General features: G+C 41.5%; 1 protein-coding gene across 3 annotated transcripts in view; it reads left to right on the plus strand.

Moving 5' to 3' along the window:
• The window catches only part of TRPC3 (transient receptor potential cation channel subfamily C member 3), a 403,894-nt gene that overhangs the window by 360,231 nt on the left and 17,861 nt on the right, over positions 1-25,802 (plus strand). For all 3 annotated transcript variants that reach the window (XM_075349076.1, XM_075349096.1, XM_075349087.1), the window contains exons 8-9: positions 2,725-2,920; positions 23,527-23,736. In XM_075349076.1, coding sequence (XP_075205191.1) covers positions 2,725-2,920; positions 23,527-23,736 — 406 coding nt within the window. The remainder of the gene's footprint in view (positions 1-2,724; positions 2,921-23,526; positions 23,737-25,802) is intronic.

Consider the following 25,802-nt stretch of genomic DNA (forward strand, 5'->3'; position numbering starts at 1 on the left):
CGCCATTTATTCCGTGGCACTTTACAAGTGACAGAGGGTATACGTGCAACAATCATTATTAGCAGGTTCCCTTAAATAAGAACTTATTATCTCTCATACCATATCTCATTAGTACATAGTTATATTCTCTGTTAAATAATTATTCTGGTGCACCTTGACTTATAAGTTTGCTTTGTGTTATTCTTTAGTTATTCCGCCTAAAAACGTATGAATTAACTGGTGCTGTGAGTTGTGAGTGAGTTTTACCTGCACAATCTTACACTGTCCTATCAGTCCTGACCAAGACTAAAGGGTGCTTTACATGCTGCGACATCGCTAACGATATATCGTCGGGGTCACGGTGTTTGTGACACACATCCGGCGTCGTTAGCGACATCGCAGCATGTAACACCTCTGAGCAACCTAAAACGATCGTAAAAGAGGTAAAAATCGTTGGTATTGGAGAGGTCGCTCCAACACCAAAAATCGTTGACAGGTGACTAGCGAGGTTGTTTGTATTTCCTGCGGCAGCACACATCGCTATATGTGACACCGCAGGAATGAGGAAACTCACCGTACCTGCGTCCCGCCGGCAATAAGGAAGGAAGGAGGTGGGCGGGATGTTCGGCCCGCTCATCTCCGCCCCTCCTCTGCTATTGGGTGGCCACTTAGTGACGTGGCTATGACGCCGAACGAACCACCCCCTTAGAAAGGAGGCAGTTTGCCGGTCACAACAATGTCGCTAGGCAGGTAAGGAGTGTTACGGGCGTAAGCGATGTTGTGCGCCACGGGCAGCGATTTACCTGTGTCGCACAACCGACGGGGGCGGGTACGCTCGCTAGCGATATTGGTACCGATATCGCAGCGTGTAAAGTACCCTTTAGAGTTTAGGGGACAAACCCTTTGGAAAAGGAAAATATGACTGATTGCCATTACTAGTTGTGTGCGTACCCCTGCGCACTATGACACTGTCCAACCAGTGCTGGCCAAAGCAGATGGAAGGGTCACACCATTTTACAAGGAGTATTATATTGATAGCTGTTAATATTGATTGCTGTTAGGGCTCGTGCAGTGGCCATATATTCTCCTTATTCGAGAGAATTGGGTGGATTAAGCAAATTACACTCTGATCAAACTGATCAGAGTGTGAGTATAGTGCACTCCAATTATCTTGAATGAGGAGAATATGGAGAAAAAATGTATTCTTTATTTAACACATGCAATTGTAACACCTATTATTATTCCATGATCTATTGGTCAAAATTAACTTCGTTCATGGGAAATCCCCTTTAACCCTTTCGACCTTTGATATGTTGTGTCACTTGCTTTCATGAGGGCTCTCATGCCGAGCCTGCATCTTTCTCTGCATGTGTTGGCAGAACTGAGCAGCCAACATATACCTCTAACAGGTGGATCAAAGATCCCCTCGAGGATGTTAACTAGGTAAATTTCGCTGTCAATCCCTGACAGCGGGATTTAACACACGTCGACACTGAACGCCCCATTCCCCTGTCCCATCGGCAGCCCTGTGATCATAATCCCGGGGCACCAATGGGTTGTCATAATAGTCAGGGGTCAGATGATGATCCCTGGGTCTGTCATTATGAACTTCCTGTAAATGCCGGCTGTGAGCTGGCGTTCATATGAAGTCATCATTTCTGCCATTTAGAGCAGTGCTAAAGCTGATACACTGCTTTGTACAGCCCAAGCGATCAGACAGTCACAGCTTCAAGTCCCCTAAGGAAATTGGTAAATAAAATAAAAAGTGGGAAAAAGGTTTTAAAAAATATGAAAAAATTAAAAAGACAATAGTTCAAATCACCCCCCCTTTTGTCCAATTGAAAATAAAATGATTAAAAAAATAACCAAATACACATATTTAGTATCGCTGTATTCAGAAATGTCCGATCTATCAAAATATAAAATAATTAAATCCGATTACTAAACAGCGTAATGGGAAAAAAAATAAAAAATGCCAAAACTATGTTTTTTTGGGACTAATAAAATGCAAAACATCACATCTACCCAAAAATCATATAACTAAAAATGTCAGCTTAGGGTGTAAGAGATAAGTTATTACTCATCCCCAGATCCTGAAATATAAAAAAAATTGCGGGTTTCGGAAAATGGCGCCAAAAACTGCTGAATTGTTTTCATTGCTGAAATTGAAAGAAAACTATACATGTTTGGTATCTACGTATTCATACTGACATGACGACTCATATTACCAGGTCAGTTTTACCATATATAGAGAACATGGTAAATAAAAAACCTAAAAAACAATCGTGGATTTGCACTTTTTTGCCATTCCACTGTACTTCTAAATTTTTTTCCTATTTTCCAATACAGTATATGGTAAAATTAATGGTTTCATTCCAAAGTACAACTTGTCCCACAGAAAAACAAGCCCTCATATGGCTATATTGATGAAAACATAAAAACAATGTGGTGAAGTGGAGTGCTGAAGGGGCTAATAGATGTGTCAGAAGAGATGCTTGGTCTTTACTAAGTATAAAGAAAAACTTAAATTATTGGTTTCAGCAATAAGTCAACTGTCGGCTATTTTGAAATTGGTTAGAAGAAAAACTATTGTGAGCTGTTGATTGCCTCATGGAAGACCTCCACTTTACTCCCCTGCTAACTTTCAGAACTCATCACCCATCTATGAAACTTTTACTATTAACATGTCTAAATAAGAGAAGCAAAGTTCTACATAACTCGACTTGTGTTCTTTTTGTCTTTAAGTGTTGAGGAGAGTTTTAAAACCCTGTTCTGGTCCATATTTGGTTTGTCAGAAGTGACATCTGTAGTTCTGAAATACGACCATAAGTTTATCGAGAACATCGGCTACGTGCTCTATGGCATCTACAATGTGACAATGGTGGTGGTCCTCCTGAACATGCTGATTGCCATGATTAACAGCTCATATCAAGAAATCGAGGTAATCCAATACTCACTTGTCAGTTTTCTTACTAAATATGCTATTTCTAAACTTTTTGACATGTTTCAAGTAGAATGACTTCTCCTCTCAGGCCTGCTATATTTAATCACTGATTCGGAAATGATGGCTGCAATACTGCTTTTATTTTATTTATAAGGAAGATGTCGGGAGCTTTTAAGGAGAACACGTTTCCCATGACATTCCAGGTCAATTTTAGCCAGGAATCAGGGGAAGGAATTGAAACTTAAAGTTACTATACACAGTATCTCGGATTTTATATTATTAGGTTTTGCTTAATTATAGAGCGTTTTGTAAAACGTCTTGATATATTTTGTCTGTATGAATTGATCTGTTAATGTCCTCACCCTAATTATGTTACAATGTCAGAATTAAAGAAATATTCCAAGAGATCAAACTAGATGGCATTTACAATAGCAGCACTGTATATTAATGAGAATTGCATTTTTTATAAAAAAAATCAACAAAAACTAATTAAAAGGAAGTCTAAGCAGGAGTTCACCCCCCCCAAAGTATTTACAGTATATCACAAAAGTGAGTACGCCCCTCACATTTTTGTAAATATTTTATTATATCTTCACAGGACAACACTGAAAATATGACACTTTGATATTATGTAAAGTAGTCAGTGTACAGCTTGTGTAAGTGTAAATGTGCATGCTAAATAACTCAACACACAGCCATAAATGTAAAAAAAGCACAGGAAACAAAAGTAAGTACACCCCAAGGTGAAAATGGCCAAATTCTGCTAAAGTATAAATACTTGTTATGGCCATGATTATTTTCAAGCACTTCCTTAACTCAGTTTGGCATGGAGTTCACTAGAGCTTCACAGGAGCCACTGGAATCCGCTTCTCCTCCATGACAACATTGTGGACCTTGCGCTCCTGCACCTTCCATTTGAGGATACTCCACTGATGCTCAATAGGTTTTAGGTGTGGAGACATGATTGGCTAGTCCAGCAACCTTACCCTCAGTTACCCTTGGTCAACTTGGAGGTGTGGTTGGGGTCGTTATCATATTGGAATACTACCCTGCAGCACAGTTTCCAAAGGGAGGGGATCAGGCTTTGCTTCAGTATGTAACAGCACATGTTGGCACTCATGGTTCCCGCAATGAACTGTAGCTCCCCACAGCTGGCAGCACTCATGTAGCTCCAAACCAAGACACTCCCACCACCATGCTTGACTATATGCAAGACACAGTTGTCTTTGTACTCCTCACCTGGTTGCCGCCACACACACTTGAAACCATCTGAATCAAATAGATTTATCTTGGTTTCAACTGCTGTATGGTCTTGGCCATCATGCTGCAGCTTAGTTTAAGGGTGTTGGCAATCTTTTTATTGCCTAGGTCATCTTTATGTAGCGCAATAAAAAAAAATTCAGATGTTCAGAGAATTCTTTGCCATGGGGTGCCATGTTGAACTTCCAGTGACCAATAAGAAAGAGTGTGTGAGCAATAACACTAAAGGGTGCTTTACACGCTGCGACATCGCTAGCGATTGCTAGCGATGTCGAGCGCGATAGCACCCGCCCCCGTCGTTCGTGCGACATTTGGTGCTTGCTGTCAGCGACGTGGCTGTGACCGCTGAACAATCCCTCCCTCAAGCGGGAGGTGCGTTCGGCGTCATAGCGACGTCACTGCGGCGTCACTAAGCGGCCAGCCAATAGAAGCGGAGGGGCAGAGATGAGCGACACGTAACATCCCGCCCACCTCCTTCCTTCCGCATTGCCGGTGGATGGAGGTAAGAAGATGTTCGCCGTTCCTGTGGTGTCACATATAGCGATGTGTGCTGCCGCAGGAACGACGAACAACATCATACCTGTGGCAGCAAGTGATATTAAGGAAAGGAGCGACGTGTCAACGATCACTGTTTTTGAACAATTTTGCGATTGTTGAACGTCGCTCCTTGGTGTCACATGCTGCGATGTCGCTACCGGCGCCGGATGTGCGTCACTAACGACGTGATCCCGACGATATATCAGTAGCGATGTTGCAGCATGTAAAGCACCCTTAAATTGAACACACATGCTGCCTATTCGCATCTGAGACCTTGTAACTCTTAGTCACATGACACCAGGGAGGGAAAATGGCTCGGCCAATTTCCTTTTGGGGGTGTACTCACTTTTGTTGACAGCTGTTTAGACATTAATGGCTGCATGTTAAGTTATTTAGAAACTATTTTACATTGTATCAAAGTGTCATATCTTCAGTGTTGTCCCATGAAAAGATATAACAAAATAATTACAAAAATGTGAGGGGTGTACTCACTTTTGTGCTATACTGTATATATGCATGTCGTTTTTTCAAAGACAAGCCAAGCAATATTTTCATCTAACCAGTCTGTTCCTTTGATTTTGAATTGAAATGCCATTGAGGCTGAAGAGCTATTTGTAGATCTGAAGCCGTAATCATACAGCTCTATTGCCTTCTCAGCATGGTCTACTCCTGAGAGTACTACTTGACGGAGAGCCTTTATAATATGTGACTTGACGGAAAGGAATTGTAAAGCAAGAGGATGCGGAGCTTGGTGGAGAATAGAACTGGAGTGACAGGGACTTCAGATGTACACAAAGTTATTTGGCCTCATTTCCATATCCATACACATGCTGATTTCCCATGATGAGCTTTTGTGAGGTTTTGATGTTGCAAATTTACTGCTCCATTTCTGCACCTATTATGTAAATTAGATGACTTTTTTCCATTGCGTTTGTGTACGTTTTGAACTTGCGTTTTTAATGCATTTTTGACACTGTTTTTTTGTCTCTGGTATGTCATGCTTTAAATAAAGCTGTTTTGTTTTTTAAACTTCCTGGTAAAACTTTGACAAAACTTTATTGACAAGCTTTGATGCGGATTACATGTGGTTTAGACACGTTATTGCCTCGGAAATGCACTTAAAATGCATGTGATCTTTTTACTTGTGGATTTTCAGCATCTAGTGGAAGTCTATGTGGAAACTCTGCACAGAAAACTCAGCGTACCTACAAGAGAAATTTACATGCTGTGGATTTGAAAAATGTCAGTTTCCGCAGCATAAAAAAGAAGCACAGTTGGCATGAGATTTCTATAAATCCCATCTACTTTGCTGGAACTAAAAGACGCAGCGTTTTCTATGCTGCAAAAACAAGCAGCATTAAAAACTCACTCATCGCGGGAATGTAGCCTTACAGAAGAATGGACTGGCCATGTAAAAATATAACGGTACTTTTCTTTGAAAGAGCAACATGCACATATAAATAGTTAAGGTATGTAATCCTACTGGTAGATTCCCTTTAAAGCCTACCTCTCGTTTCAAACAACATTTCATAATAAGCTGTCATAGAGTTATGGCCGAAAGTGTTGGTACCCATGAAATTGTTCCAGAAAATGAAAGTATTTCTCCCAGAAAATTATTGCATTTACACCTTTTGTCATACACATTTATTTTCTTTGCGTGTATTGGAACAACACAAATAAACAAAAAACAAATGGCAAATTGTACATAATTTCACACAAAAATGGGGCAGACAAAAATGTTGGCACCCTCAACTTAATATTTGGTTGCACACGCCTTGTAATAAATAACTGCAATCAGTTGCTTCCAGGTCTGTCATATTTGAAGGGTGCCTTCTCCCAACATCAATTTTAAGATCTCTCCACATTTGTTCAATGGGTTTAGGTCCGGAATCATTGCTGCCACTTCAGAACTCTGCAGTGCTTTATTTCCATCCATTTCTGGGTGCTTCTTTAAGTATTTTTGGGATCATTGTCCTGCTGGAAGACCCATGACCTAGGATGCTGACCCAGCTTTCTGACACTAGGCACTACATTGCTACCCAAACTCCTTTGGTCATCTTCAGATTTCATGATGCCTTGCACCCAGTGTCAGATTAAGAAAAACTACCCGAAAACATCTTTGAAATTCCACCATATTTGATTGTAGGTACTGTGTTCTTTTCTTTGTCGACCTCATTCTGTTTTTGGTATACCGTAGAATGATGTGCTTTACCAAAAGGTTTTATTTTGGTCTCATCTGGCCACAAGACACTTCGCTGAAGGATTTTTGCTTCATAGAATTGTAGAGTTGGAAGGGACCTCAAGGGCCATTGGGTCCAACCCCCTTCAAGTGCAGGTTTTCCTTAAATCATCCTACCTATATGTTTATCCAACTGCAGCGTCATTTCCATTGATGGAGAGCTGACTACCTCCCGTGGTAGCCTATTCCACTCTCTGACTACCCTCACTGTGAAAACGTTTTTCCTAATGTCTAATTTGAATCTCCTTCCTTTTAGTTTCATCCCATTACTTCTTGGACTTCCTTGTGCTAATGAGAATAGGGTAGTTCCCTCTGCACTGTGACTACCTTTCAGATATTTGTAGACTGCTATTAAGTCTCCTCTCAGCCTTCTCTTTTGCAAACTAAATATTCCTAGTTCTTTTAGCCGGTCTTCATATGACATGGTTTGCAGACCTTCTACCATCTTGGTGGCTCTTCTCTGGACTTGCTCCAATATATCGATGTCTTTCTTAAATTGGGGCGCCCAGAACTGTACACAGTATTCCAGATGGGGCCTGACCAGGACAGAGTATAGGGGAATAATTACCTCTACCTCTTTTGATTTAGATTCAATGCTTGTCTTGATACATCCCAGAATTTTGTTGGCCTTTTTAGCTGCAGCACCACACTGTTGGCTCATGTTGAATATGAGATCTCCTATTATGACCAAGTCCTGTTCCCCGGTGCTATCACCTAGTTCTATTCCTCCTATGCTATATATGCTTTTTACATGTCTTTTACCCAGATGTAGGATTTTTAATTTGTCCCTGTTAAACACCATTCTGTTCTCCTCAGCCCATTGTTCTGTCTAGATCCTTTCGAATACGCTCTCTGTCCTCTCTAGTGTTGGCTACTCCTACTATCTTAGTGTCATCTGCAAATTTTATGAATTCCCCAATAATTCCATTGTCCAGATCATTTATAAAGGTATTAAACAGCAGTGGGGCCAGGATAGAGTCTTGCGGCACCTCGCTTTTAACTTTCCTCTAGTTTGATGTGTAGTCATTTATTATTACTCATTGTGCACAATCATTAAGCCAGTTGTGAATCCATCTAATTGATTTTTTGTCAATTCCGTAATTGATCATTTTTACAATGAGGATGTTATGTGATACTTTATCGAATGCCTTATTGAAGTCAAGGTATACTATATCCCCAGCATTCCCCTGGTCCAACCATTTAGTGACTTTGTTGTAGAAGGAAATCAGGTTGGTCTGACAAGATTTATTGGCCCTAAAACCGTGCTGGCTTTGGTTAATTAATGCCTTCCCATCCAGGTACCTAAGTAAATGTTCTTTGACAATTTGCTTGAAGATTTTCTTGCAATAGAGTTCAGGCTTACTGGCCTTTAATTCCCTGGATTCTGATTTTTCGCCTTTTTGTAGATAAGAACCACATTTGCCGTTTTCCAATCTAGAGGGATCACTCCTGTTTCCCATGACTTATTGAAGACTATGGCAAGCGGTACTTTTTGGGAGAAGACAGATACGAAATAAGAATTTAGTAGTTCCACCTGCTGTTCCACCTTGTTTACTGTTTCACCTTTTTTATTCTGCATTACTCTAATGGTCTCCTTCACTTTTCTGTTGCTTTTAACATACCCCCAAAATCCTTTTACCTTACTCTTGACCTCCTTTGCAAGCCTCAATTCGTGTTTGGCCTTAAATACACTTGTCTTGCAGAGTCCCATATATTTTGGCAAACTGTAGTCTAGGTTTTTTTATGTCTCTTTGTCAGCAATGGTCTCCGGGGTCTCCTGCCATAGAGTTTTATTTTATTCAAATGTCGACGGACAGTTTCTACTGACACTGAGACACCCTGAGCCTGCAGGACAGCTTGAATTTCTTTGGATTTTGATAGCGGCTGCTTATTCACCATCCGCAATATCTTATGTTGGAACTTTCCATTAATTTTTTCTCTACAATCTACATCCAGAGAGATGAGCTACAGTGCCATGGGTTGTAAACTTCTTGATCACATTTCACATTGTGGGCCATTGAACATCAAGACTTGTAACCTTGAAAATGTTCATATATGTTGGTTCTCAATTTCTCAGACAATTCTCTTCTCCTCTTTCTATTCTCCATGCTTAGTGTGCCACAGACAGACACAATGCATTGAGTAAACTGCTCCCATTTTTATCTGGTTTCAGGTGTGATTTTCATATTGCTCACAGCTGTTATTTGCCACTGGTGAGTTTGAGCAAGCATCACGTTTGAAAAAAGTTATTTACCCCCAATTTTGGAAAGGTGCCAACAATTTTGTCCTGTATATTTTGGGGGTTTTGTGTAATAACTTGTCCAATTTAGTTTTGGTATTTTTTGTTCTCCCCTCTCTCCTAAACAGGGCGCGGTTGTTAGTATTATAGTTAAGGAAAAATCTTGGAGTAGTAACTTTATGTAAGTCAACTTATCTGAAACGCATCCGAAAGTAAAAGGACTTGGGACTAGAAGTATTATGAAATTAGCCATATAGGGAGCAATGTTACTGTAGAGTAAATGGAACGCTCGCTCTGTCTGCAACAAACTATCCTACATTCATGATCTGTTCATCACTAATAAACTCTCCTTCCTCGCCATCACAGAAACCTGGCTCACCCCCTCTGACACTGCCTCTCCTGCTGCACTTTCTTATGGCGGTCTCCAACTCTCTCACACACCCCGCCCCAGTAACAAGCATGGTGGAGGAGTTGGTTTGCTCCTGTCCGACCAATGCTCCTTTACACCAATTCCTCTACCACCCTCTGTCACGCTCCCCTCTTTTGAGGTGCACTCCGTACGCATCTACGCCCCCTCCAACCTTCAGCTGGCTGTCATTTACCGCCCTCCAGGGCCAGCCACTGCCTTTTTTGACCATTTCACCACCTGGCTACTACACTTCCTTTCCACCGACATCCCCACCATCATTATGGGTGATTTCAATATCCCCATTGACACTTCCCACTCATCTGTCTCCAAACTTCTAACACTCGCTTCCTCCTTCAGCCTCACCCAATGGTCTTCTGCAGCTACTCACAAAGATGGCCACACGCTGGACCTCATCTTCACTCGCCTCTGTTCCCTATCTAACCTCTCTAACTCACCTCTCCCCCTGTCTGACCACAACCTACTCACATTCTCTTCCCTCTCTTCTCCAAGTATGCAACCCCCCTCCACAAATTTTCATACCCTCGCAGAAATATCAAACACATTGATTTACACGCCCTTTCTCAGTCCCTTCTCCCCCTCACAGACATTGCATTTCTACATGATGCAGATGCCGCTGCAACTTTATACAACACTACAATCTCTGCAGCTCTCGAATCAGCTGCCCCCCTCACACACACCAAAACCCGCACAATCAACAGGCAACCCTGGCACACAAGGCAGACTAAAGAACTTAGACGAGCTTCCAGAATTGCTGAGCGCAGATGGAAGAGGTCTCATTCCACTGAGCACTTCATTGCATATAAAGAGTCCTTCACCACTTTCAAGTCCACACTCACTGCTGCAAAACAAACCTACTTCTCATCCCTCATATCTTCTTTCTCTCACAACCCTAAACAGCTATTCAACACTTTCAATTCTCTCCTCCGTCCTCCGGCACCACCTCCCTCTCCTCTCATCTCAGCTGAAGACTTTGCCTCTTTCTTCAAGCGGAAGATTGACAACATCAGAGCAAGCTTTGGCCCACAATCACCACAGCCCCTCATCATAGCTACTCATCCCTCTTCCTCCAAATCCAGCTTCTCCACCATGACAGAAAACAATCTCTCCACTCTACTCTCAAGATCACATCTAACCACCTGTGCACTGGACCCGCTCCCATCGCACCTCATCCCCAACATCACCGCAGTCCTCATCCCAGCCCTAACCCATCTCTTCAACCTATCACTAGCAAGTGGTGTATTCCCTTCATGCTTTAAACATGCCTCTATTACACCCATCCTCAAAAAGCCCTCCCTTGACCCATCCTCTGTGTCAAACTATCGCCCCATATCCCTTCTCCCCTATGCCTCAAAACTACTGGAACAGCATGTCCATCTTGAATTGTCCTCATACCTCTCCTCCTGCTCCCTCTTTGACCGGCTTCAATCTGGCTTCCGACCACATCATTCTACCGAAACTGCCCTAACCAAAGTCACCAATGATCTACTAACCGCCAAAGCCAAGCGACACTACTCTATCCTCCTCCTCCTGGACCTGTCCTCTGCCTTCGACACAGTAGACCATTCCCTCCTACTACAGATTCTCTCATCTCTGGGCATCACAGACTTGGCCCTATCTTGGATCTCCTCATACCTAACCGACCGAACTTTCAGCGTCTCCCATTCTCACACCACTTCCTCAGCTCGCCCCCTATCTATCGGTGTCCCTCAAGGCTCAGTTCTTGGACCCCTGCTGTTCTCCATCTATACCTTCGGCTTGGGACAGCTCATAGAGTCCCACGGCTTCCAGTATCATCTCTATGCCGATGACACACAGATCTACCTCTCTGGACCTGACATTACCTCTCTACTAACCAAAATACCACAATGTTTGTCTGCTATTTCATCCTTCTTCTCTGCACGATTCCTAAATCTTAACATGGACAAAACAGAGTTTATGGTCTTTCCTCCTCCTCACTCATCTCCTCCAACAAGCCTTTCCATCAAACTTGATGGTTGCTCACTCACCCCAGTCTCACAAGCTCGTTGCCTTAGAGTAACCCTCGACTCTGCTCTATCCTTCAAGCCACACATCCAAGCCCTCTTCAACTCATGCCGATTACAACTCAAAAATATCTCCCGGATCCGTGCTTTTCTTAACCAAGAATCTTCAAAAACATTAGTGCATGCCCTCATCATCTCCCGCCTCGACTACTGCAACCTCCTGCTCTCTATCCTAAACTCTGCAGCCCGCTTAATCCACCTCTCCCCTCGCTACTCCCCAGCCTCGCCACTCTGCCAATCCCTTCACTGGCTTCCCATCGCCCAACGACTCCAGTTCAAAACATTAACCATGACATACAAAGCCATGCACAACCTGTCTCCTCCCTACATCTGTGACCTAGTCTCCCAGTACCTACCTGCACGCAACCTTAGATCCTCACAAGATCTCCTTCTCTGCTCCTCTCTTATTTCCTCTTCCCACAATCGTGTACAAGATTTCTCCCGTGCATCCCCCATACTCTGGAACGCTCTACCTCAGCACATCAGACTCTCCACTACCGTGGAAAGCTTCAAGAGGAACCTCAAGACCCACCTCTTCCAACAAGCCTACAACCTACAATAGCCCTCAGCCCAGTAGACCACTGCGCAACCAGCTCTGTCCTCACCTATTGTACCATCACCCATTCCCTGTAGACTGTGAGCCCTCGCGGGCAGGGTCCTCTCTCCTCCTATACCAGTCTGTCTTGTACTGTTAATGATTGTTGTACGTATACCCTCTTTCACTTGTAAAGCGCCATGGAATAAATGGCGCTATAATAATAAATAATAATAATAATAATAAATGATGATAAGATTGTGATTTGCATTTAAGCCAATGCATGTAATTGAGTATATTTGATCGTTGGACCCAGAGAGGGACCATACTTGAGATTTTTCTATCTAATCTTTCCTTATTCCCTACTACTACTTTCTTAATCTCTTATATAATGTTGTTTATGTTTGATTTGTGAAAATTCAATAAAACCAGATTAATCATAACTTGTCCAATTTGCTTTTTCTTCTCCTTTTTTATGTTGTTCCAAAACACACAAAGGAAATAAACATGTGTATAACAAAACGTAATTGCAATAACGTTCTATGAGAAATACTTTATTTTCTGGACCAATTTCAAAGATGCGAACACTTTCGGCAATGATTGTATGTGTACAGGGAGAGAAAAGAAGTGGCTCATAAATGGAGAAAGAAGGAGATTTCTCTGATAAGATATATTACTAAGTTTCTTCTATTACAGAGTTTGTTGAATCAGCAGTGACTAACAATGTAAATTCAGGTATTTAATTTTTCTGCCATACTAGTACATGTACTGGGGTACTCACTTACTTTATCAATGGAAGAATTACAGGACTGATCTTCCTCAACTTGCCAATGCAGAATACTAAAATTACAGTGAATAGGTAAAAGAAAATGTTATGGCATTTACATATGTGTGCGGTTTAAGTAACAACATTATTGGCATTGTTATGGCCATTAATAGAGGTTACTATTTGTTTGCCTTATAATGCAGAGATGGATGAATTGCGCTACAGTACTCCAAACTAATTGATCTGGATTTTTTATTCTTATGCATAGGGAAGGTTCATAGTTTATTACTAAGAGGTGTCAACAGCAATTACTTTTTTTTATGAAATGGTTTTTCATTATATTCCAACATTGAGTACGATAAATGTTACAATTTGGACCCATTATTGCCAGAAGCTGGATACATGAAAGTACTTTCCCAACGTTAAGTGCTTTTTCAGGTTGGTTAATTGTTGATAATAAGATGCAATTGATTCACAGATATAGCCATAATTGTAAAGAGGGAAATCAAAATGCAACATAGGCAATATAAAAATGATGGTATTAAAAATTTTCTCCGCGCTTTGTAATTAAATGGAGTATAGAAACTAAATTTATTCTGTACAAAATGAATTTCATCGGCAGAACACTAATGTTGCTTTAGAGGCGGAAAATAGAACAAATATCTGAGTTATATTTTTGTCAGTAGGGAAAGTCTCTTTCAGATAGGACATGATAAATTTATTTCACTTGAAATGTTTTCCGCTATCAGAATAAGCGAGACTGACAGATACATAATAGGACATTGTGTGGAGAGCACCGCATAGCATTTGTAGGAGATTGTGTACTGCGATTTCCTCCACTAAAGAAAACAATGCAAACTGTAGAAAATAGCTTATAAATTAAAAAGTAGCAATTAGAAGGTCAGACCTGTTTTGTAGTGATGGAAATACCTTAGTGATGCTGGCGTTTTCTGCTGAATACAATGACAATAATGATTTTACTATATTAAAGGACTGGTTCACTACTTATTTTTCCAAGCCACATCGATACAATGTTGAAAAACAAGGCTTCTCTCAAATACCTTGTTTTGCCAATAGTGCCTGTGAGCGGCGCTATTGCGGTCCACTCACTCCTTCTCGTGACCCCGCGCTCCGTGACCTCTGATGTCCGGTGATGTCACGTCAACTTCCAGTTGACCTAATATCACCGAGGCGGCCCCAGGCTTCCTGAATAACTGGGCTGCATTTCACCAGTCATCACAGTCCAGCATTGCTCCTGCATGCAGCGTTCTGCAGGGAAGGAGAGAGTAGGTAGATGCTAACTGTGACACTGCGCTGTGACGAGCGGTGAAATACCGCCGACAGCACAGTCACTCGGGAAGCCTGGGGCCAGCCGCTGTGATTTCAGGTCATCTGGAAATTGATGTGACATCACTTGACATCAGAGGTCATGGAGCCCAGGGGTTCACGAGAAGGGGATGAGCGGACCGCAATAGCGCTGCTCATAGGCACTATTGGCAATACAAGGTGTTTGAGAGAAGCCTTGTTCCTCAACATTGTATCGAAGTGGCCTGGAAAAATAAGTAGTGAACCACCTCTTTAAGAAAAGGAACAACAAAAAGCTGAAAATTCTACTAGTAATATTCATTTTACCTATAGATATAGGACACCCTATGTACAGTGGAATTAAAAAGTCTACACAACCCTATTAAAATATCAGGCTTTTAACTGCACTGTGAGGATTGTCCGATGTCAGAGCCAGAAACAGCGGTCACGTGGCCGCGAGTATACAATATTTATACTCCTGGACAGAATCTGGCTAGATGAGCATGTCCTCGCTCAGTACACCGGCTCTGACACCGGCAAATCCTCACAGCACACAGTGTGTGAAATGTGAGCATTCAGAAGACTACAGTCACATAGAGATTTAGACCGGATAACCCCTTTAAAATTAATAGTTGTTGAAGTACCCTTTGAATTTATGACAACATTCAGTCTTTTGGGTAGGAAACTATCATATCAACATGCCACATCTTAAATTGGTAGTGTCTGCCCACTCTTCCGTGCTGTTGCCCGACAAATCTGTCTGATTGTGATGGCGTACCACTTAAAAAATCAGATTATATCTATCAGTGATTAGAAAACATTCCTGCCACTTAGTGAAAAATAATAGCTGACTTAACACCTGGCCTACAAAAAGTTGTCTCATTTCCAAGTTGCCACACAAGAAACTGTTATGATCCGGTAACCGTGGAAGATTACAAAAAACTCTAATTAGTGAAAAAAACACCAAGAAACAGGAGTAGTTGTAACCTGGGCTGACCGCAATCCCCCAACTATCAGACCACACTAGAAATAGCCATGGAGCATTCCTAAAAACCTAGACGCCACGTCACAGCCTGAGAAACTAGCTACGCCTCACAGAATGAAATGAGGAAATCTACCTTGCCTCAGAGTAGTCCCCAAAGGAGTAGACAGTCCCCACATACAAAGACTACGGTGATATAGGAAAACACAATACTCAGATAGGAAAAATAGATTTAGCAAAAGCGAGGCCCAACTAACTAGATACAAAGCAAAGGAAAGGAACTGATTGTGATCAGTACAAAATCCCTGTAGAAAAATACCAAACTCCTGATAATAAAAATGGCCCTGGAGGTCATATGACCTCACCCCCACTATATCAGGAACTCCTGTAAATAATAGGAGAACAAATACCAAAAAAAGAACACAAAATACAGAAGAGCAAATAATCAAATTAGACAGGGATAAAATACCTTTTCCTGCAGGAGAGCTAGCACAGGGGGAACCCCCATGATCACAACAAAAGAGAAATAGAACTTCACCTGCAAGAAAACAGATACAAAGCAAAACAAGGAAAAACAACACCCTAAGGTGTAAACCAGGAAGCAAGTCAAAAACTGAAAACTTATCTGCAGAAGTCTTGCTCAGGGATACAGGGAAGGACAAAGCTCCAGGCCAGGAACAGAGACTGAGAAAAATACAATAATTATAACCGACGCCCGCAGAGCACGAAGTGCTCTCCTATATAGACTAGACTTGTCTGCAATAGGACTTCCCCAATTCCCAATTAACGCTGACACCTGTCTGAGTCACAGACTCAGATTCTGCTCCAGCTCCACTACCATTCCTGGCCACCAGAGGGAGCTTCAGAACAGCACTCACACAGACAACATTCACAACAAGAAACATTTCATGATGGATAAAACCAGTGAACTGTCTCGAGACCTTCACAACCTTTTTGTTGCAAAAGATACTTTTTCCCTAAGTAATTTCTCTTTATTACACATAACTTAATGTATGGACATCTATGGTTTGATTTTTTTGCCTGTGTGGATTGGATGGGTTGTTACCGACATCTGGTTAGAAATTCATGTCAATCCCACCTTTAGGCGGGCTTTGCACGTTGCAACATCGGTAACAATGTGTTACCGATGCTGCAGCGATAGTCCCGCCCCCGTCGCACGTTCGATATATAGTGAAAGCTGCCGTAGCGATTATTATCGCTACGGCAGCTTTACACGCACATACCTGCCGTGCGACGTCCCTCTGGCCGGTGACCCGCCTCCTTCCTTAGGGGGCGGGTCGTGCAGCGTCACAGTGACGTCACACGGCAGGCGGCCAATTGAAGTGGAGGGGCGGAGATGAGCAGGATGTAAACATCCCGCCCACCTCCGTCCTTCTCATTGCAGCCGGGAGGCAGGTAAGGTGAAGTTCCTCGCTCCTGCGGCTTCACACACAGCGATGTGTGCTGCCGCAGGAGCGAGGAACTACATCGTACCTGTCGCTCCCCCGGCATTATGGAAATGTCGGAGGCTGCAGCGATGATACGATGACGACGATTTTGCGCTCGTTCATCGTATCATCTAGGATTTACACACTACGACATCGCAAGTGACGCCGGATGTGCGTCACTTTCGATTTGACCCCACCGACATCGCACCTGCGATGTCGTAGTGTGCAAAGCCCGCCTTAGGATAAGTAGCAATATACAATAAGAAGATCCACAATAATAACAAACAAATTAGCTGGACCAATCACTGAGCTAGGAATAAATGATAAAACATAAAACGTAACTTTTACTTCATAGACATATAAAATATGAACAGTGGTTCATAAGTGAGTTAAAACCAGGGTAACAGTAGTCCAATTATGTGGACAACAGATGGGCCTATATGTGAGGAGTATAGAGACCCAAACAATACGGACTGCCTCAGCTGGCTTGAAATCAAATGGATGATCGTGCCATCATAAGTACTATATCCAACTGGAAAAGAATAATCATATACACACAATACAGTTTATCACATTAAGAACCCCAGTCATGGGAAAATATTCCTGTGTGTATTATAGGCAGATACTCAGATACTGAGGAATTGTAGATAGAAAATATTCCTCTCTGATAGGGCATGGTCTTACCACATCCCGAAGTCATAGGCGGGCATTATGTAGGTTACCGGCTCAATAAGGGGGGCTGTCACTCAGCACATCAGATCCCATACGGCCAAATAACCTATATCAGGCAAAATCAAAGGTTCCTACTCCCAACGTTTCAAACTGGATCATCAGGGGAGTCCAAGTGGGATATCAGCAGTGGACGTCACTAGGCATCGCTTTCACATGACCCTCCACAGGTGCCCGAATCACTACAATATCAATAAGCAAATATCAGTAAAAAGCCCAGGGAACTGCCAATCAGGCCGTATTTATCGTGCCCCATGGTTATATTAACTCACCGCATCCAGGCGTGTATCAAACCTAATTCAAGCTTGCCGCGCTTGGCATCTGGAGTGACGCTCCAAATATAGCACGGCGCATGCGCGGATTGGTTGAATTATCGTGACGCGCGCTCCCAGAGTGCCTCCGGGCCGGAAGTTGCGCGTCATCTAAGGCAGCGTCGCTTGGAAGACGTAACCGTCCTCACCCAATGTCATCACATCCGGGTGAGTGGAACGCAAACAGCTCCATTACATGGAGACACACATTAACGCTGCCATAGCAACCTCGGTTCCAAATACAGTGGCCGCGATTATAGTTATCTGGCATAAGGTACAAGTCCAAAAAGAAATGCCGGTATATAAGCAATATCACAGGTCAGGTTTGTAATGTACTAAGAGAGCACTAGGCTAGTGCAGCCACAGAGATGTGGAAAACAGAGACAGTAATGAAAAAGGAGATAGGGATTAAAACAGAGAGCTTATTTAAAAATAGCGAGCCTATTTAAAAAAACTATAGAAACACAGGATCAATAAAGAGTCAGTGTTCCGATGGGATCCGAGGAGAGAGGGCTAATCCACAGAAGGCGACCATCAGGGCAAGAGGGGTAAAGACTTTTTACTGATATTTGCTTATTGATATTGTAGTGATTCGGGCACCAGTGGAGGGTCATGTGAAAGCGATGCCTAGTGACGTCCACTGCTGATATCCCACTTGGACTCCCCTGATGATCCAGTTTGAAACGTTGGGAGTGGGAACCTTTGATTTTGCCTGATATAGGTTATTTGGCCGTATGGGATCTGATGTGCTGAGTAACAGCCCCCCTTATTGAGCCGGTAACCTGCATAATGCCCGCCTATGACTTCGGGATGTGGTAAGACCATTCCCTATCAGAGAGGAATATTTTCTATCTACAATTCCTCAGTATCTGAGTATCTGCCTATAATACACACAGGAATATTTTCCCATGACTGGGGTTCTTAATGTGATAAACTGTATTGTGTGTATATGATTATTCTTTTCCAGTTTTATATAGTACTTATGATGGCACGATCGTCCATTGGATTTCAAGCCAGCTGAGGCAGTCCGTATTGTTTGGGTCTCTATACTCCTCACATATAGGCCCATCTGTTGTCCACATAATTGGACTACTGTTACCCTGGTTTTAACTCACTTATGAACCACTGTTCATATTTTATATGTCTATGAAGTAAAAGTTACGTTTTATGTTTTATCATTTATTCCTAGCTCAGTGATTGGTCCAGCTAATTTGTTTGTTATTATTGTGAATCCCACCTTTAGAAATATTTTTAGAGAATTGGTGATGTGTAATTTACAGTAGTAATTGGCGGATGATTGTATTTTTATAACCACTCAGCTTTAATCCATCTAATACATAAAGCTGAATGTGTGTATGTATGTGTGTGTGTATGTATGTATGTATGTCCGGAATTGTCATCTGCACCGTCGCAGCTACAGCCACAAACTTTTGCACACTCACACTTCTGGACCCCGAGAGCGTCATAGTCTATGTTTTGAGGGGAAATTTTAACCCCGCGCTTTACAGTTATTCACCAAAAAACCTGCCTCCATTAAAGCGAATGGAGCTGGGAGCCACAGTGCAGCCAGAACTTCAGAAAAAGGTGCAGCCACGCCCTTAAATGGAATGTTGGCATGTCACAATGCAGCCAGGGAAAGAGACAGACACAGACAGGGAAAGAGGCAGACACAGACAGGGTAAGAAACAGACATAGACAGGGTAAGAGACAGACACAAAGAGACAGACACAGACAAAGAGACAGACTGACAGGGAAAGAGACAGACAGGGAAAGAGAGGGAAATAAAGAGACAGGTTAACCCCTTAACGACCGCGGGCCGTAAAATTACGTCCTAGCGGTCATAATGTTACTGCCCGCGGTCTGCTGGCGGCAGCATGCCGCGATCGGCACACATCTCAGCTGATTTTCACAGCTGAGATGTGTGCCTGCTAGGCACGAGCAGAATCGTTATCTTATCATGCCGTTTAACCCCTTAAATGGCGCTGTCAATATGTGACAGCGCCATTATAAACTTTTACTTACCGCCCGATACCGGAAGTCACATGACACGATCACGTGACTTCCGTTAGTTGTCATGGTAGCACAGGGTCATGTGATGACTCCTGTACTACACATGAATTGCTTTCACTTTCGCTGTGCCAGCGGCACAGCAAAAGAGAAAGAGAGCGTATCTGCTGTTTACAGCTGTGATCAGCAGATAGTGCAGAGCGATCGGAATGCTGATCGCAATAGCCCCCTAGGGGGACTAGTAAAATAAAAAAAAAAAAAGTTAAAAAAAAAAGTTTTAAAAAATAAAAAAATAATAAAAAAAAAACCTAAAAGTTCAAATCACCCCCCATTCGCCCCATTGAAAATTAAAGGGTTAAAAAAATTAAAAATATACACACATTTGGTTTCGCCACGTTCAGAAACGCCCGATCTATCAAAATATAAAATCAATTAATCTGATCAGTATACGGCGTAGCGGCAAAAAAATTCCAAACGCCAAAACGACGTTTTTTTGTCGCCACAACTTTTGCGCAAAATGCTATAAGAGGCAATCAAAACGTAGCATCTGCGCAAAAATGGTACAGTTAAAAACGTCAGCTCGAGACGCAAAAAATAAGCTGTCACTGAGCCATAGATCCCGAAAAATGAGAACGCTACGGGTCACGGAATATGGCGTAAAACGTGCGCCACTTTTTTCGGTCAAACTACCGATTTTCTTCAACCCCTTATATAAAAGTAAGCCTATACATGTTTGGTGTCTACGAACTCACACATCAGTTTTACCATATAGTGAACACAGTGAATAAAATATCTCAAAAACAATAGTGCTATTGCACTTTTTTTGCAATTTTTCTGCATTTGGAATTTTTTTGCCGTTTTCCAGTACACTATATGGTAAAACTTATGGTTTCATTTAAAAGTACAGCTCGTTCCACAAAAAATGAGCCCTCACATGACCATATTGACTGAAAAATAAAAAAGTTACGTCTCTCAGAAAAAGAATGGCGGAAAAAAAAAACGGAAAGCGAAAAATCGGCCAGTCATGAAGGGGTTAAGAGACAGACACAGACAGGTAAAGAGACAGACACAGACAAAGAGACAGAGACAGACACAGGGAAACAGACAGACAGGGAAAGAGAGGGAAAGAGACAGACAGGGTAAGAGAGACAAAGACAGGTAAAGAGACAGACAAAGAGACAGACACAGGGAAAGAGACAGAGGGAAAGAGACAGACAGGGAAATAGAGGGAAAGAGACAGACAGGGAAAGAGAGGGAAAGAGACAGACAGGGTAAGAGACAGACAAAGACAGGTAAAGAGACAGACAAAGAGACAGACACAGGGAAAGAGACAGAGGGAAAGAGACAGACAGGGAAAGAGAGGGAAAGAGACAGACAGGGAAAGTGACAGAGATAGATAGACAGACAATGAAAGAGATAGATAGACAGACAGGGAAAGAGATTGAGACAGATGGAGAAAGAGACAGCGACAGACAGGAAAAGAGACAGACAGACAAAGAGATAGAGAGAGAGTCAGAGAGATATATACAGAGGGGGAGACAGAAAGAGAATGGGAAAGAAACAGAGAGACAGTTACTATCCCGGGCAGTGTATGTGTGGGTGTATGACCGGGATTGGCATCTGCACCATCGCAGCTACAGCCACAAAATTTTGCACACTCACACGTCTGGACCCCGAGAGCGTCTTAGGCTATGCTGTGAGGTGAAATTTTAACCTCACGTGTTCCAGTTTACCAATCAATTTTGCCCCTATCTACATAATGGGGAAAAAGTGAAACGAAAAGTGTATCCCCGCCGTTGCATTTACAATCACAAAATTTTGCACAGACACCTCATGTGACCCAGGGAACGTCGTAGACTATATTTTGACAGGAAAATATAACCCCGCGCTTTACAGTTACTCTCCAAAAAACATGCCTTCATTAAAGTAAATGGAGCCTGGAACTACAGGTTATTAGTAGGAGCTGTGATTGGTTGCTATAGGAACAAAAGACATTCATAGTATAAGAAGCTTATATGTGAGGTAATAAGATGTCGGTGGGGTGACGGATAGAGAGACAGACAGAGAGAGAGACAGACAGAGACAGACAGGGAAAGAGAAAGAGATATAGACAGACAGGGAAAGAGACAGACAGACAAACGGTGGAAGAGACAGACAGAGACAGATGGTGAAAAAGAGAGACAGACCAGGAAAGAGATAGACCTGGAAAGAGACAGACCTGGAAAGAGACAGATGGGGAAAGAGACAGACAGACATGCAGACAGGGACAGAAACAGGCAGACAGGGAAGGAGGAGACAGCCAGAGAGACAGACAAAGATAGATGGGGAAAGACACAGACCTTGATAGAGACAGACAGGGAGAGTGACAGAGAAATAGAGACAGACAAAGACAGGCAGACAGGGAAAGAGACAGACAGGAAAAGACACAGACAAAGAGATGGGGAGACAGACGGGGAAATAGACAGACCTGGGAAGGAGACAGACCTGGAAAGAGACAGATGGGGAAAGAAACAGAGAGATAGAGACAGACAAAGAAAGAGACAGAGACAGGCAGACGAGGAAAGAGGCAGACAGGAAAGAGACAGACCTGGGAAGAGACAGACGGGGAAAGAGACATTCGGGGAAAGAGACAGATCTGGAAAGAGACAGACGGAGCACATTACTTGACCAATTTAGTTAAATCTGTGTGGAATATCTGTGGTGTTGAAATATATGTTGTGAAATGCTTCTATTTGCTTAGTTTTTGCCTTTTAATAATTACATTTCTATCTATTTGTTTTGTGGTTTTTGTGTGCAGAATACATTTTGTTAATACATTCTATTTTGTTAACAGCAGTTATTAACCCGGGCGAAGCCGGGTAGTACAGCTAGTAAATTATAAAATTGTAAGATGCCACTCGACTTTACTATCTATTGAAATGTGTCTTTGCTTTTTATCAGTTATATTTTACATCGGTTTTCATAAGACAGGTCTGCTAACCTAACAGGCTTGTGTTCTTAGGTCAGATGACATAACTGGTCAAGGTTTATAAATTTTATGACTTTTTAATGTAGTACATAAAAGTAATGATTTCCAATGGGAAGATTTATGTGTCACTTTGTCCTGTAAATCTTGCAAAATGAAAACTGAATCGCTGCACTGTGCTCCAATATTTATTACTGAATAAATATCAAAATAATTGATGCATGCTTACACTCAGAGTTATCTGTTTAATTGACATGCTACTAGTAAAAATATTAAATAATAAATGTAAATTAAGCTTGCACCTTTTGGGCTCACACAGACGAGTATATAAATTGGATATGTACTGTCCAATGTATGATCTTAGTGATCATTAATCGATTGATATGCAGAGTCACTTAATCCTTGCTCCTTATATTGCTCTGCCTGTAGTATTGTATTCATAAACAACATATTCTTCATGCACACGATATCAATCTTATTCATTGAACTGTAGCTTGCTTATTCAGTAAAATGCTGGTGCTTGCGTACAATGTCCTTGTAAAGTAGAAATCTGGGCCGACTTACAAAAAACTGGAACAGTAAAGTATTTCATTATTCATTTTGTAATGTTTGCTGTCCAATCTTCACATTTCCACTGGAGGAATGTAATATATTTGAGCAGTAGCACCAATGAAACATGTCTCTTTAAAAGCCAAAAAGAAGAAAACATCAAGCTTGCAATAATGGTTGTTTCTTCCATTGTAAATTGAGTCACGCGTGTCCATGTAATGGATATGAGAAGTCATTTTTGTGTTTCTTATACGTATAGGATGACAGTGATGTGGAATGGAAATTTGCCCGATCGAAGTTATGGCTATCGTATTTTGATGATGGAAAAACGCTTCCTCCTCCATTCAGCATTGTTCCAAGCCCTAAATCGTTTGTGTATTTAATAATGAGAATTATCAACTTGCTGAAATGCAGAACCAGAAAACTTCAGAAAGACATTGAAATAGGAATGGGTGACTCGAAATCCAGGGTAAATTATGTTACCTTTTCTTTTGTTTCTTTCACTAGAAAATCTGCAGGTCAATAGTGATGGGCGAGCAGTAAAATATTCGGATTATTTGTACTGAATATCTAGTACTATTCCAATATTCACCAAACCTAATGCAAGTCAATGGGGAACCTAAGCATTTTTCTGGGAAATCTTCAAGAAAAATGCTTGGGTTCCCCATTGATTTGCATTAGGTTCATTATTTGCGGAAAATACTGGAATAGTACTAGGTATTCAGTACGAATAATCGAACCCAAATATCTTACCATTTGCTCACCACTACAGGTCAACTTATCCAACTGCCGAAATGTTTTTGCTAAATGTAGTATGTAGAACATGTATAATCCATGTTCATTAAAGGAGACCAGTGAGCAACTTTTACCCCACCCTACCCAAACTATTTATATAACTGTGTAGTGTTATAAAAGATAAGGCATAAGGCATTTGATCTCTTTATGACCCCAAAGTGCTGCTCTAGGTTTGAGAAATGTAAACTGTGTAAAACAATACTAAGGACCAAGGAGCACTCACTACAAGTGGAGAAAAGTGATTCCGGAAGTTAAATAGGAAAGAGTTCTTTACAGTTAGAGCAGTCAGACTGTGGAATGCCCTACCACAAGAGTCAGTAATGGCAGATACTATAACTGCTTTTAAAAAAGGGCTGGATGATTTCCTCAGTACACACAACATTGTCATCGGTTATAAATGAATTAATGACAAAATGTAGAATTGGTGGAGAAAGGTTGAACTAGATGGACCTAGGTCTTTTTTCAACCTATGTAACTATGTTAGTTCAGTCTGAAAGTCATTGGGGAGTGATGATGCACTTACAGCTCCTCAGCCTTCGCTGTATTCCCAACCTTGCTGCACCTTCCCCTAGCTGATTGACAGATCAGTGGCCATGTACCTCAGAAAATGATTTTTTTTTATCAGGCACGGGAGGGTGCTGCTAGTTTGAAAATACAGTGGAATCTGAGGAGCTGTAAGTGCATCACCACGCCCCAATGCACTTCCAGACTGAACTTCAAAACATGTTTTCTGGTTGCAAGAGAAGAAGAATAAAAAAAAACTTGCTAGATACTATTGGAACAGATAATAGCAACAGTTGCCAATCGGCTTCAGAAATTAATTGACTGTGAGTCCTATTGGATTTTTAAACTATGCCCATTGACCCCTGAAGGGTCAAATAAAACCATAGAAAATACCTGCTGAGTAGTGTGTATGATATATACTGCTCAAAAAAATAAAGGGAATACTTAAAAAAGGATTTTGTATTTTGGTGTTCCCTTTATTTTTTTGAGCAGTATATATTGTTCTATATAAAAGAAATTGCTTTTCTCTTCTTTTTTTATTACATTGTTTATATAAATTTATTTCTTTTGAAGATTACTTGCATGTTTAAACTACACATTTTATTTGTAAAAAGTGTTTTTTTACCCCTTAATATCAATTTTTAACTCAAAAATGCATGTCAGCTGATTGCGGACGGTATCCCAGCATATCCTGCCCTGTATATAATGTCTCTATATCTCTGCCTATTTTCTACCTGATGAAGGATTTAGAATACCTCTGATATATGCTGTCAATAAAAGTCTGCTCTTTATAATCTTCTTGATACCTTATTTCTTTGAAACCCAGAAATGTTCACAAACGCCGCATTTTTCTTTTTTTTTTTCTCTCAAATACTTTTTCAAGGCACTGTACATGTGAAAATGAGAAACTGTGTAATATATCTCATCAGATAAACTATCTTTGTCCTCCTCCTGGACTGAGGAGGTGAAATCTGTCTTCACGGAATACAGATTTTCCCTTTTCTAATATAAGAGATTGCAATTAGTGCTGACGTTCTATGAAGAACTAAGTGTCATTTCAGGAGAACTTGCAGCAGAATATTTGTGTCTCCTCCCTCCTTTTCCCTCTTCATAGGAAATGAATGTTTTTAAAATTCTATTTCACTAATGTGAAAATCTGCCTTCACTGAATACAGATTTCCCTTTTCTAATATAGGAGATTGCAATTGGTGCTCAAGTTCTATGGAGAACTGTAAG

The sequence above is a fragment of the Anomaloglossus baeobatrachus genome, chromosome 1 (assembly GCF_048569485.1).
Source record: "Anomaloglossus baeobatrachus isolate aAnoBae1 chromosome 1, aAnoBae1.hap1, whole genome shotgun sequence".
NCBI lineage: Eukaryota > Metazoa > Chordata > Amphibia > Anura > Aromobatidae > Anomaloglossus > Anomaloglossus baeobatrachus.